The sequence below is a fragment of the Gymnoscopelus braueri genome (assembly GCF_963280865.1).
Source record: "Gymnoscopelus braueri genome assembly, chromosome: 15".
NCBI classification, from domain to species: Eukaryota; Metazoa; Chordata; class Actinopteri; order Myctophiformes; family Myctophidae; genus Gymnoscopelus; species Gymnoscopelus braueri.
In genome coordinates this window covers 22,884,607-22,903,640 of record NC_137620.1, presented here as the reverse complement: position 1 = coordinate 22,903,640, position 19,034 = coordinate 22,884,607, and the positions used below count along the sequence as shown (strand labels likewise).

The window sequence follows — 19,034 nt, the reverse complement described above, 5'->3', positions numbered from 1 at the left end:
TGCGTTGCAAAATGTATAAAGAAATAGTTGAATATATTCCTTCACTTCAATAAATCATATATGATTGTTATTAACTAACTACCATAAAGAACATAATGTAAAGCAGGCTGAAATAATTATGTCAACAAGGCGGGATGTTAAGCTGGTATTATTATTATTATTATTATTATTATTATTATTATTATTATTATTATTATTATTATTATTATTATTATTATTACTACTATTATTATTCATGAGTCACATGACTATCAAGTATATTGGTCTCATGTTGACATTTGCTCAATTAGTGCATTTCCCCCCCACTGATATAATAATAGTATTCTGTATTTTTTTTGATATAGTGTAGTGTAGTACAGTGGTTCTCAAACTTTTTATTTTTTAATATATATTATCAAGGACCCCCAAAATATACAATACCCCAATGTAGAAATACTCTGTTACAAATAAAAGTCTGGTTATTAAAAATGTACTTGAGTAAAATACAAAAGTATTCACATTAAAATACTTAAGTACTGAAAGTAAAAGTACTGGCCATGTAGGAGCTCCTTGACTGTCCCAGTGGCAGTGCTGGACATTCAATAGCCTATAAAATGAGTTTTCACAAAATGTGTCAACACATAATAAGCTAAGACTCTTGGACCAAACAGTTAGTGAGTCATACATTGGAGATCACTTCAATATGATGAATGGATATATTTGTAAATGGATGCTGGAACAGGTGTCACAGTCCCCATTTCTAAAATGTCCCCAAGAAACCTCAGTGTAGCTATTATGGGTTGCCACAAGAGGGCAGTCATAGATTAATAGTAATTCATACTTTTTAAGCTTCAAACTCAATCCATGGCTTGAGTAAATAAATCAACCGTTTTTTAGAACTGCTGTGAGGGTTTTGATACATTTTCTTAACTGACATGATACTGACCATAACACTGACGTGATACTGACCCTGATACTGACATGATACTGACCCTGATACCAGTGGTGGAAAAAGTACTCAGATGTAAGTTTTAAAAGTTAAATATCTCAAAAACTACAAAACAAGTAAAACGTTCAAGCATGTGTGTACACAGTAAGCTGCATTATAAAAAAAAGTGTGAATGGAGTTTCTAGGTGAAAGTGTTTTTTGTGTTTTTTTTTAAGGTGCCAAAATCTGCAATGCTGCAATGACAATGCATTGGGCGCTTAAAGTTAAATGTTTCAAAAACTACAAATCATTTCAAAGTAAAACATCTCAAGGATGCATGTCCACAGTAAGGTGGAATTTTTGAATTGTGAATGGAGTTTCTAGGTGAAAGTGTTTTTTTGAGGTCCCAAAATCTTCCATCGACCACCATTATACATTTTTGAACTTTTAAAGGAGTACATTTCTAAAACTATGAAACATTTCAAAGATTCCTTTTCAGGCAAACATGTCCACAGTAAGACGAACATTTGAAAGTTTGAATGGGGTTTCTAGGTGTACGTATGTAGGACTAGTAGCCTGCCAAAGTTTGTACTTTTTTGCCTTTAAATGTCCATTGCATTGACAATGCATTGGGCGCTTAGAAAGTTAAATATTTCAAAAACATATACATATACATATACATATACATATACAATGCATATGTATACACATATACGTATACAATACATATGTACTGTATACACACATATATATATATATAATTCTTTTTTATTGATTGATTGATTGGTGGGCCAGTCAAAATTGTGCCGCGGGCCGGAGTTTATTTTCAAATAGCATAGGTATAAAATAGGGCTAAAGTGGTTAATGTATGTTTTATAATGTAATAATTTATATCTGCAAAGTAACTAGTAACTAAAGTTTTCAAATAATTAGTGACAAGCCCTGTCACAGCCGTCACAGCCCTGTGACAGGGATGTCAGGCCCTGTCATAGTGATGTCAGGCGATGTCAGGTCATGTCACAGCCCTGTCATAGGGATGTCAGGCCTTAAAGCCCTGTTACAGGGCTGGTAACATGGTACCATGGTAACATGACAGCGCCTATGACAGGGCCATGACATTTGGAATTTGGATTTCTCCCCCCCCCTTAAATTGTATAAGCAACACAATGCACAATAAAAATAAAGCTTACATTTTAATTGGGTGTGGGGGAACGATAAGGCACCTGGATATTGGATAGGGGGTACTGGCCCAAAAAGGTTGAGAAACATTGTTTTAAATGTAACCATTTATATCTTGTACTAAACCATACGGACACAAAAAAACTATTCACATCATTGACCCATAGTATATGATGTTTCACCCACAAATATGTGAAGCAATTACAAGCTCTGAAAAACTGACGTTGTTCTGATAATACTCAGTTCTGATAATACTCGCGTTCTTTGTGAATGTACTCATGACGTGAACAATAGTTTGGAAAAATATATTAACGGCCAAATTAATTGCATAAAAACATGCAAAATGCTAATTCTACGGTCTTTAAAAAAAAGACTGCATGATTTTCACCTAAATGACATGCCCAAAATACGGGTTAATATGGACATAATTTCATGGTCTCAGCATATTATTGCAAACTGTAGACTGTAGAGAGTGCTATTCAAAACATAAAGCAAAGTCAAGACAAAAATCAAGATATTAGGGAATTTTATTGTTCATATACTCTAGTCCACATGAAATAACATGCATTATTCTTCACATCTTTTGCTGAACATGTGATTATTCATTTCATTCATTCAATTGATGACACATGATTAATGCCTATAGCAGGTATTACAAATATAATACAAATTTTAAAGCACCTTTAGATGGAAGATAGATAGATAGATAGATAGATAGATAGATAGATAGATAGATAGATAGATAGATAGATAGATAGATAGATAGATAGATGCATACATATAACTGTTTTATTTATTAAACATTTTAATATTTCATATTGTATATATTATAACTGAGCATCAAGCAACGTCCTTCATTAAAACATAAGTGAATATAATAATATTGACAAAATCATCTTATCACACGGTTAAAGGCACTTCTTTTGGGGTTTTGGGTCTTTCAGGATTGGGTTGGAATAGTGCTGTTATCTTGAAATACTTAATCCTGGGTAAAAGCATGACTTTCTGATTAAAAACATCATTCAATATTTAACTGTGATCAAAAACTGCTCTGAGCACTGTATCTTCCTCTTCTCTGATCAAAATGAAGTACACATTATCATCATAACATAATATCAGAATAAATGGCTTATATAAGGAAATTTTACTTTTTCATAGTTTTTGGTCTTTTGGGGTTTCTATGCCATCCCTTCTACCAAAGCAATAAATAAAAAATAAAATGAATTTGAACTGGGTATTTAAAAAAATGTGTACTCAAACTATGTGCCTGATTTGGTTCCCGCAAGTGACATATCTTGCAGGCTTTTTGTAATAATACCACCAGGGAGAGAAATTATTTCCCCTGTCCGTCATGTTTTAGCACACTGCATTAAAATAAGGAAGTACAAATCATTTTTTTCTTTGTATTTGTTTATCTGAGTATATAAAAATATTGATTTCTAAGGGAATCTCTTAGTTACACCAGCATCACTGTGAAATTTATGTTTAATGATGAAACTATGAAAGATCGCAGGGAAACTGGAGTTAGTGGCTAGTTCCGGTTTTGTGGCAAAGGGTTCATCCTGCGAGTGAATGTTTTGCCACACAAAATTTTCACTGAACGCACAGTCAAGCTTTTCCCAAAGTCAGGCACATCGTCGAGAAAGCTTTAGTATTTTTGGGGGTGTATTTTGCCTTCATTGAAAATTGCCTCAATACCACCCCCTGCAGCCAGACAGGTCATTTATCATTGTAACTAAAAAACCTTCAGAAGGCAGACAGAAAAAATGGCCATGCTTTATCTGCGTTTTTTAGGCTACAATCTTATGAATCACGTTTGAAGAACCTTAACAAAATAACATTTTCAAAAAAATAAAATATCCTCTTTAAGGGTGCGGTCACACCGAACTTTAATTCTGCTTATGTGTTTTTTTCCTCAGCAGAGATAACCCATAGACTTATAGCAGACATGGTGTACTACACCAAGAACACCTAAAATGAGAGATAGCAATGGGCGTTTCTAGGTTTCAAGTGTTATGTCCTAAGGCGCTTCTTTTGTTGAGGACCTTTTTGAGTGCTCTCCATGATGTGCCTCAGCCCCTTGGTATGATCCTGTCCATTTTCTTCAGAGGTCAGCTTTGGATAAAGACAAAAAAGAAAAGAAAATTAGACAAAACAGGGGAAAAAAATAGGTTGAAAATGATTACACTGAAATAGGTTGCTTGAGACATTTCCATTGACTCCTTGTACAGAAATGTGGTGGGGCTCGACAGGCAAAGGTTTTGAGCAATAAGATTCGAGTGTATCTCAAGCTATTCAAATTATTTTAGACATTTTGGACAGACACAAACAGAGCCACGCTTACCTTTCTCTTACTTCCTCCATTCTCTATATTTACTAGGTTAGGCAGATGCAAGCCCAATGCGTTCTCAAGGTCTAGAATAATGGGAAGATAGACAGGCAGACAGACAGACAGACAGACAGACAGACAGACAGACAGACAGACAGACAGACAGACAGACAGACAGACAGACAGACAGACAGACACGCATACATTAATGTCTGCTAATGAGAGCTCTCACACTGCAGGTTCGTATCAGGATACACCTTGAGCATTTTAAATAATGAATGAGCCTGAGAGAGGGATGTTGTTTCACAACGCCTCCTTCCAGTCCCTACCACAAACCCCAAACACACCGGAATATGAAGAGTACCTGTGAGAATGAGGTCGATTTTGTGCACCGCCAAGTCAGCATCCTCCGTGCTGAAACACATTGGGGGCTTGAACTTGAGGACGTTGCGATGTGGTCCATCGGCACTAAGCAGGATATGTTGTTCCTTTAGCCTGGGGACAAAAAGAGTTTTCCATTTAAACCCTATATACTGTATTTAGTTGACCGGGGACCCCCAGGGCTCTATACACCAGATCTCTTCACTTAAAATAGCCTAGAGCTTGCAGATCTGCTATGTTCGCCCGAAAATACGGACAGTAGGGTTCATGTAGTTAATATATTCATTCTATATTACATGTATCTTCCATTCTGCAGTATTCATGTACATTTTAATTGTGGGGAGGGGAGGTTAACCCATTAAAACTGGGAAAGCATCTGTGGCATTTTCGATTTTTGCGTTGGCCATTCAAAAATAGCAGATATACAAGCCCACAGCGCATCACGTCGTGCCGTGCTGTGAGCTTGTACATCTGCTATTTTTGAACGTTCTTGAAAAATCTTGAAAGTGTGAGAACTACTGATTTAGAAGGCATTTGTAGAATCGGCCTCAGGTCTGTTAAGCAAGGAAAATAAAAGCCTTGAACGTGTATTTCTGAGCTGGGTTATTAATTCATTTCAACATTTTGTCCAAGAGATGGCCAACTAAAGGCTGTTTTATACTCATAACAAATGTCTGTCAAGGCTGAAAAAAATGAGGTAAAAAAACTGTGGAAGCTGCCAACAAGATGGCAGCTTCCATATGGATCTCTTGGACTGCATGTGGCCAGCCTGTGACGTCAGTCGTCCATATTGGGCAAGGTTTCAGCCCGCCATTGACTTACAGTATACAATTTAACTTTTAAAAAGTTAAATATTTCTAAAAGATTAAACATACAGTAGGTGAAAATTATTTTTTGTCCGGCAGTTTGCAAGATTAGCCACAGACTCACAGGCAGATTCACAGACACATAGACCAACAGAGCCCCTTCTAGACACCTTGTCTGTGACACACACACACACACACACACACACACACACACACACACACACACACACACACACACACACACACACACACACACACACACACACACACACACACACACACAAACTCACTTGTATATGACTTCCTGTGCCTCTGCTGTCGCAGGAGTGAGTTTCACTCGGTCTTTCACAAGCTCCACCCCAACGAAGAGGCCGCGACCCCTGTCAGACATGACACCATATCATTTTGACCCAGTCACCCCACACACACACGCACACATGCACGTGCGCACGCACGCACGCGCGCACACACAACACACTTCTTTTGGAATAAAATTCAATAACATTGAATTGAAAATGTTTTGTATATCTGTTGCAAAAACTATTGGTAATAATGTAGCTTTTCCCTGAAGTTTCTTTTTAATAATCTCTTCTGCACTTTAATTTTAGATAAATGTCCTTTTATTATGTCTTTTCTTTGTGCCTTAATGCTCTATGTCTTAACGTCTTATTGTCCTAAAGCTTAATGGTTTACATAAAGCAGTTTTAATTGCCTTGTTGTTAAAATGTGCTTTACAAATAAAAAATAAACTTACTGTGTGCTGTGTGCTGTGTGCTGTGTGTGTGCGTGTGTGTGTGTGTGTGTGTGTGTGTGTGTGTGTGTGTGTGCGTGTGTGCGCGCAACTGCTCTTATCTGGGTTTCTACCTGATATCCCCTACTAACGGATGCTTCTCCTTCAACCGATCCAGCAGGCTGCACAGGTACAGCCCCACGCGCAGCGCGTTCCCCTGGAGGTCCTCTTTCTCGATCACGTCTAGGACAGCCAGGCCAATGGCACAGGACACCGGGTTCCCCCCGAACTGAGAAATCCAAAACCAAGCCGACACCGAGGACAGAATTATACAGCCCAGGTTAGGTTAAACACCACATGATGAGAAATCTGCTGGGAGGTCACCAAGGGATTCAGCACTTTCATTTGCAATGTGTCTGTATAGGGTCTGTAATATACAGTAACATATAATACACTGGTGTATCATGCAAAAGTGATACTGTACACCAGTACAAGCAACAGTTGAAACTTCAATATAGATGCATGCCAGGATGGGGCCTCAAATGGGGCCTGCCGCCCCATTACACTAACCCAGTCAATCAGTTAGTCCAACAGTTTGAATACAGTGTTTCCATTTCTTTGTTGCGAAGTGAAGTGATGAAAAACTATTGCAATGAAGCCATCTGATGTATGTCCCTCTATATACAAATCTGTCCACCAGAGAGTGCTGAGAATGTCAACACAAACTTGACTGAAACACACTAGAAAACATGTTTAATCCAGCATGTTCGTTCAGCATCTCTACATTTCTATATATTAGTTTGGTGCAAGCATTCTAAACTCTAGGCTAAAGACTGATTTAAGATAGCTTGGGCTGAGTTGAATGTGTGCAGGTATTAACACTCTTGTGATTTGGTGAAATATATTTTGGTGTTAATCTAATGTCGGCCTCATCGTGCATGTCTGGTCCATAGCCTGACAGGAAGCTTATATCATAGGGCCGAATGAACGATCCCCTGGTGGGGATAACCCAAGGCACATGGCCTGGAAAGGCCATATAACAACAATAAAATAAATAGTTTGATAAACCTCAACATGACCATAAAGGAGATAAGTCTTTCGGATAAGACTCTTACCGTATTAAAGTATTCCATTCCTGAAGTCATGAAGGCCTCTGCCACCTCTCTAGTGGTGACCACACAGGACATGGGGTGCCCATTGCCAATTGGCTTACCCATAGTGACGATGTCAGGCACAAAGTCCTCACCCTGCAGCTGGAAAGCCCAGAAGTGTGTGCCGACACGACCAAAGCCCACTTGGACTTCATCGGCAATGCATATACCCCCAGCCTGACGCACATGTCTGTGGAAATAATAGGAGAATGCAGTGGTATACAGCAGTACACACTCGTACGCAGCCCCACAGACATATATGCACATGCAGCGCACATGCAAATAAACATGCACACATTCTGTACATACTGTAGTGTACACACATAGCATACATACAATCACACACAGCACACCCCAACCCTGGAGCGAAACATGAAACTTCGATATAGATGCATGCCAGGATGGGGCCTCAAATGGGGCCTGCCGCCTTACCTATACCTACGTATATTCATATTTATATCTAATAGTTATACATTACACTAACCCAGTCAATCCCAGTGCAGATGGCTGGAAGTCTACCTATGATTTTTTGTTCCTATTTTGATGTTAGCTGTATTGCTAATCTGTTGCTATTGCTAATCTTACCTAATCTAATCTGTCCAGTTTCTTTTCATGCCTATCGCTGTGCTGCTGTATCACTTGAATTTACCCACAGGGATCAATAACCATCAAAACCAGGGGCATCAACTTTATTAAAGGGATAGTTCACACCCAAAATTTTTTTCCTATCGATTACTCACCCCATGGAGACTTGAATTAATAGATATGTTTTTGTTGCATTCCTAAACCAATCATTTGATGAATATAAAATAAAATAACCATGAACGGAAGATATTTTCGGTGAAGAAGACTCGGTGTATCGTGAAAAAAGGAGGGGGCCAAGTATAGACCCCTGGGGGACGCTGGTCAATGAAGTAGTTGTAGATAGGGTTTAAATGGTTAAAAGGGGGCATTGTTTTTTTCTGTATGAAAAACATGGGTTTCTGTGTCCCAGTATGCATCACCCCCCCCCCCCCCCCCCACACACACACACACACACACACACACACACACACACACACACACACACACACGCACACAAGCCAAAGGGTGTCTGTGATGTACAAGAAACAAGCTCTAAGACTAAACACACAACACAAGGTTCCTTTGAATACATAAATCACAGGAATTCACCTGTGGCACAGATGCTGTAAGTGTTTTTCTTTTCCTATTGGTTTACGAAATGCCTGCGAGCTAGTTCAGGCAGATACACTCGAGAGGTTTACACACATGTGCACCACATAGTGTACATTTCTGTGTAAACATATACTTACACATGCGTGTAAGTACATTTCTGATTGTATGCACTTACTGTACAGTATGTGACAGTAAGTACGTGTCTATTTAAGCACACCTGATTCATTGTACTTCCTCCACTGAATGTTGTATGCGCATTGTTTGATCCCACCACCACCCCAGCACCACCTGTAGCCTCTGCTTCCCTTAGGGTTCTGTTTTCCCCTGGGGGGGGGGTTTGTAATATGTACCTGTATATATCTCCCTGCTCTTGGTTGTCTACTAATGTGCTAAGAAGAGAGTAATGTATAGCAGAGCCTGAACGGCAAGATCAAATGTAATATTCACACTTGTATTTACATTTTATAAATAAAATGTTCTGAAGCTATTAATGTTCTCAATCTATTTGTGAGTTATCGGACTGAATTGTGGTAGTGTGTACATCCTTAGGAACTGGCCATCTAGTTTGCCCAATCTACAGCATACACACCATGAACATAAACAAAAATAAAAAAAATCAGCCATGTAATCCAGTAACCTCACTGTAACAGAAAGGCACATGAAGCGTGGAGGTGTATTTAGTCTCCGGTGTACATACTCTGCCACTTTCTGGAAGTAGCCCACTGGGGGAATGACCTGCCCGCCACAGCTCTGCAGCGACTCAGCGATAAAAGCAGCAATCTGCACAAGAGAAGATCGTATCAGACCCAACAGCAAGCAAGTCGAGGAGACTGGAAGAGGGGAAGACGATCCACAGACCTACCTGGTCATAAAATATCCCACAGCCAGTCAACTGCATTCTTTGAACAAGTTAAGACACTTTTGCTATCTTTTACATATTGCAACATGGAAAGGGTTAAAGGGTTACATTCCCATCATACACCAAACTTTCCATCTTGTTTTCGTCCTCCGAAACGTACATCTGCACAAAAATCCGTTAGAAGCTGCTATAGTCAGTCTGTTGCTGACATCCACTTCTTGCCACTGAGAGGCTAGGCCATTGCCTTGGGTTGTGCTTTGGGACAGAGGATTAACAGCCAACACTTGAACTTGTTCTTGTGCTCTGTGAGGGGACCTGGGATTTGGCCCTAAATCCCAAGTCCGCGGCCTGAACCTGAAAAGTGGAAGAAAAAGCGAGAGGGAAGAGAAAAAACATTATGGTTGGAAAATAAATTGTCAAATTGTGGAACACCAAGGTAACTCGTATTGTAGATGCCTGTATCTATGGGAGTAAGAAATGCCAATGATTATTTGAGAGTTTCTTGATTGTGTTGTCACACACTCCAGCTCTATTTGCCAGGGCTTGTCATATTGACAACCTGGTCAAAAAATTAAACACTTTGGCATTGTACAGTACATTTCCTGCAAACCACAGATACATTGAATATTGACATTTCAGAACCAAAAATACGTTGCATATCGTTTCCATATGTGGACCATGTCAACTTAACAGTAGATTTCTTTATTAAGTACTATGTGCAAGTTTTAAATAGATTATAACTACTTCCCACCTTATCGGTATGCACCTCAAATGGTGCCGAGTCGTCAGAAATAGGCTTGAGCCCTCTGAGTTGTGCTCAAGTGAGGCTCAAGCAGAGCGAGTGCCCACGCCGAGCGGCGTGATGGCAGGCCTGCCTTGAAACCGAGATTAGAAAGTATCCGTAATAAAAATAGGCATGAAACATGGTACACTGTGATGTACAGTATGTCACAGCGGTGTGCCAATGAGCAGGCGCTGACAATACTACTGACTATTGGCAATGCTTGCTCACTGGCACACCTAAATCTAACACACCTACTATTAATGGATGGCAGCAAAGTCACAAATATGGCCTGGTGTTGAGTTACACTTTAAATCATACATCAGTTCTATTAGTTCATATAAGTATGGGTTCCTTGAGGGGGGGTCCAAATGGACCCTTACGCTGGGAACCCACCAACAAAAGCGTTGATCACACTCTTTATTGTGCAACTGTTCGTGCCAAACCTGGCCACAGCGGGACGTTTGGACAAAGTGTTACGAAAGAGAATGCGCGCGCGCGGAGAAAAAAAACACGCCCTGTGGGTTTCAAGCATTACAGGTTTGTAACTCTGAGAGTTATGGGGTTGTTATCCTGGTGATAGTGTAATGGTGTTGTTAGCAGCCATATACTCATAAAAAGAGATAATATCACAGCATGCAGGTTAGTCCTGGTTAGTCAGCACCACACTCTTATGGGGTTAATCCTGGTTAGTCAGCACCACACTCTTTCAAAACATCTCCTTACCTTGTGTCCTTTATCATGGGCATGTTTTATTATGTCTTTGACATCATCAGCGTATGCGGTGGCAGGGTCTGGGTGGTCTGTTCTGTATTTTCCTCTATAGACATCGGGGCTGGGAGCCTGAGATATTGGAAGAGGAGGAGAGCGGTAGTGAGGTTTTCGTATATATTAGTTTGACCTTTGATTACAAGGAACAGGGCTTTCTGTTGTTTGACATAGAGCTCTAAAATATTCTCCACGTTTAGTTCTGATGTTTAGTTCTGACTCTGGGTTCAGAAAGCAGACCTGTCCCAGACAACCTGAGAAGTCTGGATGGTTCATGATGTTAGCCTGGTAAACCCTCCCTCCGGAAATCTCATTTGTAATTTATTTCAGGAGTGAGTCTGGCATGATCGCCCATTCTGCAATTTTGGCTGTGGGCTGGAGTTGGGTGGGAGTAATACCGTTGACTGACAACCCCTTCAGCCAATCAGCAGTGTCCCACTTCAGCCAGTGCATTTTTACCACTTCCAGACTAATGTGACGCAACGGGACTTTTGAGACGGCCATGCCCAAAATAGGTTGCCTTATTCGGATACATGCGTGTCACTGCCCGCCCCTGCCGGTTCTCTAAATTTCTATTTTTAAATAGGCTTTGTCATGATTAATTGACCACATATATGAAGTTAAACAACTAAATTCTATCCATACGATATCTTATAAGTAAATTCCGTGCCTCAAAATAGAAGTTTGAGAGCTTTTTGAAGTTTTAAAACAGTGGAGAAAATAGCGCACAGAAAGGATGGCTGCCATTCGTGTTTTGTCGGCTGCATTCAGGCTGCACTCGGTGCCATTCGGGCTCACTCAAACTCGCCACCTGATTGGCCAACTTTCGCTGTCAATCACAGAACGATGAGCGACGACGCTGATAGGCTCGGTTTTTTGGTAATGCGCTAGAAACGCCCATACAAGCCTTCAGGCCAGACTCCTTCCTGAAATCAAATGGAAATGAGATTTTCCGGAGGGAGGGTTTACCAGGCTATCATGATGTAGCACTTGCTTTACTTTTCATAACAGCATCACTTGTATGTGTGCACACACCCTGGATACATAGGGTCCCTGGTAACTCAACCAGTTGGTATGCATACAGTATGTACAGTAGATAACATGTAGATAACATACATATGTACTGTAGAGAACATAGGTAAAAAATTCACTTCAACACATGTCATTATAGCTTATAACCCATGTTGCATGTCTATACTTCTCTGTTAATTCTTATCCCTGTCTCTTAACTTACTGTTTATTCTGAAACAGATAGTTCCAGTCCTCAATTCTGAATGGCTGAGACCTGTGATAAAATACTCGATAAACACACACCTAGGACCATCAGTATCATGGCGTGAAAGTCTTGTTTACAATACACAGTATACTGGTATAATGTACATCCATATAACAAAATGTATTATAAAGATTTTGGCGCAGTTATACTGACACATGGTGTATCAAGTATTTTACCACGGGACTCAGCCAATCAGAATCAAAGACTGGGTCAATCCGTTTAAGAATTTGAAATGAATAATCCAAAAACAGTCTCCACATTGACTTACATGGCATGGTGAAACAGCTCTCAAAGTCACACTTTTAGCATGCAAACAAACACAAACAAACAAAGCAGATGTTGCCACTACAGTATATAACATCACAAAACCCAGTATAGCCTTTTAATTTTTTGGTTGAAAAATTTCAACTTGATTTAGCTATTTGTATTAGGAAGAAAACCCGGACTGGATCTGCGACTTTGGATCTTCAAATGGTAAAATCAACAGGAAGTTGACATTTTATTAAAGAAAAGGCAAAAGATAATTTTAAATACTGGATATTCAAATAATGTGAAAAAACATTTGACATTCTCATAAACAAATTCCAAAAGTTATGTGGCCACTCCAGAAAATCCAGTTGATATTGAGGAAATGTTTTGTGACAATTAGGGAGCTGAAGGATGTTTGAAAACCACCCGACGTTAACTTGTTCTAAAAACAAGTATTTTATTTTTCTCTTGTTTACATTTCAACTAGAACTTTTCAATGAACATACAGTACATTGGTCAACTTTTCAGTCGGTAAACAAAGAACTCCGGTGTGAATAGAACAAAAAAAAGGGATTCCTAAAAAGTCTTAAGACCATGAATAAAATATGCAAGCTGTGTGAAACAGACTGAATCGGCTAGTTAGCATGTAACATTAGAGCTGGGTATTCCTCCAGCAGGCATATCAAACTTCACCCGTGTCAAAGGAAATGACTGAGGGAAGGACCCAAGAACAAAATATGCTACAGTGTATCCCTAGTGACCATTTCAGATTCAGAGGAATTCCTTATTTAGAATCTAGATGAACGGATTACAGTGTTTCCTGGTAGCCAATGTTAACACTTTGTAAATTCAAGTTGATGTCCAGTATTGCCCTGGACATCAAGGAGGTTTGCAAAAGGTCAAAATGGTCAAACCAAAATCTTTCGCTTATCATCCGATTAAAGAGTGCTTGTTTGTTTTGAATGATAACGTATTGTTCTCTGATAAGCGCTGCATTGATGAAGTGCATTTGGATGTAAATATTGAAAAGGATTCAAATTAAAAACTCAAAGCTCTATTAGAAGATGCTGAATTGCTGCGGTAAAGAGAATAAGCATTGTCCTTTTTCACTTAAAGATTTTCACAAACATTTTAAAAAGATTGTCTGACTGGGATGTACCAAATAACTTAATTATAATTAAGTTATTTGAAGTTGACATTTCTGGACGAATTTTTGTTTTGTTTTATTAAACAAGAAATAAAGGAGGTTATTCTAAAATTAAAGCCCAGAGGAAGCTAACTGTATATCCACTTTAAGGTTCTGTGTAATACAATTATCATGTCTCCAATTAAAAAAGGGTTTACAAAAAGCAATAGACTTATTTAAGTCTATGGCTTTTTGTAGCCTTTTTTTTTGGGTACATTGGGTACGTAAACTCAAATAATGTCCTGTTTGTTTAGCCTGTATAATTTGGGTGTACTGTGCATGCGTCACCACGGGTCTTGCAGGTTAAGCAGATAATGGATGACTGAGGTTGTCTTACCGCTGGCTCACACAAAATTGCAACAACATCAACTAACTGTTGAACAGAGGCTGAATAATCAGTTCATGCACAAGCTCAGAAGTACTGTATCACATGATGTGATTTTTATGTCGAATTTAAACAAGAGCAGACATGTACCTGTTGCATGAAAATCAGAAGAACAGACAAGGCTTTTTGTAATGTGTTGTGTGAACAACAGCAGAATGTGTGGGTCATTGGAAGATATTTAAAGGATTGGATTGAAATCAACGGATCTGCAACCTTTGTCATGATAACCGCTTGGGAGATGAGTAGTACAGTTGTGTTTGAATGTACGAATGTAAACATGATGAATTATACAGAAAGGTATTTTACCAAATTATTGTTTAAACCATCGATGTTTAGATTAACATTGTCCTTACAATCGGATAAGCCATAAGATATTTGTAAATAAGGTGCCTTTAAATAATAATTTGTGGTACTTTATCGTTATCGTTTTGTCATTATTATTGTATGTTCTGTTTGTGCGCCATACCATGTGCTCATTGTCTTGAGTCCCATGAATAAATGAAACAAATAATAAAACAAAATTATACACACTGTAGACCTATGAATCTTTTAAAATCAAACCTGCACCTTTTCTATATTGCTTTTAGCTCAGTATGAGGTTGACCCATGGTTCGGGTTAGTGATGAGTTGTTTGCTTTTGTACAGTTTTTCTACTGTGTTTTTATTTTATAATTATATTGTAATGTATGTGTTTGATTTGTTATGGATATCATGTTTTTCTGTTTTGTCATCCTCAATTGGAAATCACTTTGGGTCAACTTGGTTCTGTTGCTTTTAAATGTACTATATGAAAAAGATGACATGACTTGACCATGCTGGCTACTGCATGTCCCACTCCCACGGTGAGACACCTTTCACAAAATAGCACGAGGGCCCGACCTTATCTTATCTGAACAAGAACAGAACAGGAACTTGACCTGTGCTGTGTAAACTGTGTATTCATTCACACACAATGTTGTTCAACTAGAACTAAGCACTAATTCTAATGTATTAATATTTATTAATGTAGCATTATTAAAACTAATATGTGTTGAGGACCACTCAAGCTCTATACAATACTTTATTGTATGTTGACTAGCTCTACAAGCTCACAATGTGTTGCATTGTGACACGTTTGAGCTTGTAGATCTACCTTTTTCAGAGTTTTTGAAGAAAAAAAGAAAATAATTCAATTTTTTTGAAAAGTTTTAGACATTTTGGAAAATGTTTACCTATAATGACATGGCCAAAATAGGGACACCAGGGTTAATGTGGTTAATATTAACGATACTTGTACCTGACTGACGTACACACACGCACACACACACTCACACGCACTCACTCTTTCGTTGCCAGCACGGAATGTGTACACAAACAGATGCACGAAAGTGAACCCACGGTAGCCTGTCAAAGCCCAGTGGAGCAAGTTGAGTCATGGTGTTTTGATACAGTGCAGGAGGTTCAGAGACAGGCTGGCAGCACTCACCACATGAACAGATTGATTCTGCTCCACACCTGACAGCTGGTGGAACTTATATGGGCTGATGTCAATGAGCGATGATACGTGGCCATGATATGCACTGAAAACAACCAGAAATGCAGACAATGTACAACAGGGAACACAAGCAGTGATAGTGATGGTTCAATATGCTGGCCAATGCAGAAAAATACACTTGCACATGCACTTTGTTGGATACATAAACATGATCATCAATGGTGCCAGTCTGAAGTAAATATGCCCATGGAATATTACTCACTTGTTAAGTGTAATGATGTCTTTGTGGCCTGTGTACTGCCAAGCCAGTCGAAGGGCCAGGTCGTTGGCTTCGGACCTGATGTTCAAAGGGCAAAGGGCAATTTTGAGTTACTCAGTCACCACAGAATACACAAGAGTGGCCATGTATGTCAGTAACATGCAAGACAAGGTTTGATGATTTACTGGCCTGCATGAAGGCCTACGCAATGGATCCATTACAGGTGCATTCAGGCTAGCATTCAACAAACAAACTATCAAACAAGAGTCTGAAATCAGCCCCTCGAGTTTGTGCTTTTCCTTTTCAAGATAGCTTGTTTGGGACCAATTGTTGGATAGATAAATGTCATTGTCATCTGCCCATAAGATTTTAAGATACCTTGCATGCAAGTGGAAATTGTGACCTAGGCCACCAAAATCACTAGGGCTCATCTCGGAATTTGCCTATTAAATTATGGAATATCTTATGACCTTTAGACAGGTCATGGTCACGCTAGAGACAGGTCATGGTGCCACTCTTCATGTTTAGGGTGCATTCTCTGGTGAGTATAAATGCAATCAGCCGGTTTGATGGCAATCTGTCAATTAGATTTTCAGATATCTTGTGTGCAATTGGACATTTTTCCAAGTCACTTTCTAATTTCGAAATCAGGTATAAAATTACAATAAATGTTGAGGCATGGTCTTGAAGAAATGAATCTTTTTTTCCAGACAGGAGGAATGAGAGGGAGAACAGCACAAGACTAAACCACAGACAGCTTAGAAAACAGCTGCTTTGAACGAGCCAAGCTGATTGGTTCACTCTGAGCCTAGAAGTATGTGTATATGCAGTTCATATGGGGACATGTAAACTTTCAGTCAGTGTTGCCATGTCTGCTTATTATTATAAGCGACTTTGGGTTTGTTTTTCTAATATTGGTAGTTGCGGGTTGCGTTTTTTGGGCTAGCTTGGTTAAACCAGTGGTTCTTAACCCTTTAAGACCCGGAGAAGTATCTGTGTCATTTTTTGATTAGACCTAAAAAGCATTATTTCACAATTTTATTTTGCCACGCTATGAGCTTGTAGATCTGCTATTTTTGAAAAAAACGTGAAAATGTGTGCAAATCTTTGAATATATATTTTTTTAAAGCAAACATTTTAACTCAAATCTTTGCTTCTGGGGGTCCCTGGAACAACATATTTTGAGATGGGGGTCCGCGGCCAAATACATTTTGGGGATCCTTGACATGAAAAAGATTGAGCACCACTGATATAGAAACATATGTTTTTCAGAATACTGTTGGGATTTAGGAGACATGTAGAATCGGCTTCAGGTCTTAATGGGTTAAACACTTTCATGGCAAGGACCCCCCGATTGATATGCATTTGTCCGCAGACCCCCCCCCCCCTCCAACAACAACAAGATTAGTGTTGTTGTCTCCGCCAGGAGACTATGTTTTCGTTCCCGTCCATCCGTGTGTCCGCCAAGCTAACATTGGTCAAGCTCCACGTGACACGTGACAATATGTTGAAAGGGTGTGCTCTGATTGGCTAGCGAGACGCATGACGAAATAGAGACCTATAAATAGGTGTGTCACTTCAAAAAATCATTTATATTTTTTGAAGTGAGCCTCCATCAGCCAAGCTAACATTGGTCAAGTGACATGTGACAATATGTAATATTGACAGGACTAATGGAGAGTATCTTTTCCTCTCCGTCCGTCTCTGTATGTGTCCGTCTGAGAACACCCAACATTGGTCAAGCTTCACGTGACATCAGAATATGTAATATAAATAGGTAAGACAGGATCAATCAGGAACAGTACTTTCCAGTACAAATTACCTGTCCGTGCGTGTGTGTGTCTGTGTCCGTCTGAGAACACCTAACATTGGTCAAGTTTCACGTCATTTATATTTTTTGAAGAGAGCTTCCATCAGCCAAGCTAACATTGGTCAAGTGACACGTGACAATATGTAATATTGACAGGATTAATGGAGAGTATCTTTTCCTCTCCGTCCGTCTCTGTATGTATCCGTCTGAGAACACCCAACATTGGTCAAGCTTCACGTGACATCACAATATGTAATATAAATAGGTAAGACAGGATCAATCAGGAACAGTACTTTCCAGAACAAATTACCCGACCGTGCGTGTGTGTCCGTCTGAGAACACCTAACATTGGTCAAGTTTCACGTGACATCACAATATGTAATATAAATAGCTTAGACAGGATCAATCAGGAAGAGTACTTTCCAGTACAAACTGAGATCACAGCTGAGATCACACAATGCAACTAACTCCCATTACGCGAACCGAAGAAGCAGAAAATCATCGTCTGAAAGCTGATGAAGAAGCAAAGGCGCTACGCCGACAGCAGGAGGCCCAAGCTAAGAAACAGAAAAGAACACTTGAATCCCTAAATGACAAAAAACGAAGACGAGCCACAAACGCTGACAACATGACACAGCAAAGATTGCTACAATCTCTGGAAGAAAAAGTACAACAGTCTGTAAAGAACACCGAAAGGAAAAGAAGGCACTGGTCAATAGATGAAAGACAACATCATCAATCATATAACACCAGTAAAAAGAGACGCTATAGATCACTTAGATAGTGATCAATAGATCAAAAAAACTAGTAGACGTTCAAGTTGATGAAGCTGCTGCCGCATTCTTAAAAAATATGTCAGAAAGTGGACCCAATTATGTCTGTTTCTCCTGCGAACGAATGCTCTACAGAGAAACAGTGGTAGAGTTAAAACTCGCAAAGTACACAGCAACAATAGATACTGTAAATCTCCTGCACAAAGACCCAACTGCTATAAATCAAAACAATACTTGGATCTGCCACACATGTCATCGCTCCATTAAAATAGGCAAACTCCCTACACAAGCTTGGGCTAACAACTTATTACTGGATGCCATTCCCCGAGAACTGCAGGATTTGCACCCTTTAGAGGAAAGGTTGGTAAGTCAACGTATTGCCTTCATGAAACTTGTTGGTTTGCCAAGAGGCAGACAAAAGGCAATCCACGGTAATGCAGTCAATGTGCCATCCGACTTAGACACTATTATCAAATTACTGCCAAGACTTCCTGAGACTGCTGAAGTTGTTCCCCTGAAACTAAAACGAAAACTTGCCTACAAGGGACATGTTCT

At 39.4% G+C, this 19,034-nt stretch overlaps 1 protein-coding gene across 1 annotated transcript in view; it reads right to left on the bottom strand.

Annotated features, from left to right (window-relative positions):
- Positions 1-2,595: 2,595 nt before the first annotated feature.
- The window catches only part of etnppl (ethanolamine-phosphate phospho-lyase), a 33,124-nt gene continuing 16,685 nt past the window's right edge, over positions 2,596-19,034 (bottom strand). The window contains exons 5-14 of the mRNA XM_080452095.1: positions 15,900-15,974; positions 15,629-15,722; positions 11,026-11,142; positions 9,357-9,439; positions 7,448-7,673; positions 6,467-6,621; positions 5,893-5,982; positions 4,780-4,910; positions 4,431-4,501; positions 2,596-4,201 (exon numbers count right to left, since the gene is read on the bottom strand). Of these exons, the coding sequence (XP_080308221.1) occupies positions 4,100-4,201; positions 4,431-4,501; positions 4,780-4,910; positions 5,893-5,982; positions 6,467-6,621; positions 7,448-7,673; positions 9,357-9,439; positions 11,026-11,142; positions 15,629-15,722; positions 15,900-15,974 (1,144 nt within the window). The 3' untranslated portion in view covers positions 2,596-4,099. The remainder of the gene's footprint in view (positions 4,202-4,430; positions 4,502-4,779; positions 4,911-5,892; positions 5,983-6,466; positions 6,622-7,447; positions 7,674-9,356; positions 9,440-11,025; positions 11,143-15,628; positions 15,723-15,899; positions 15,975-19,034) is intronic.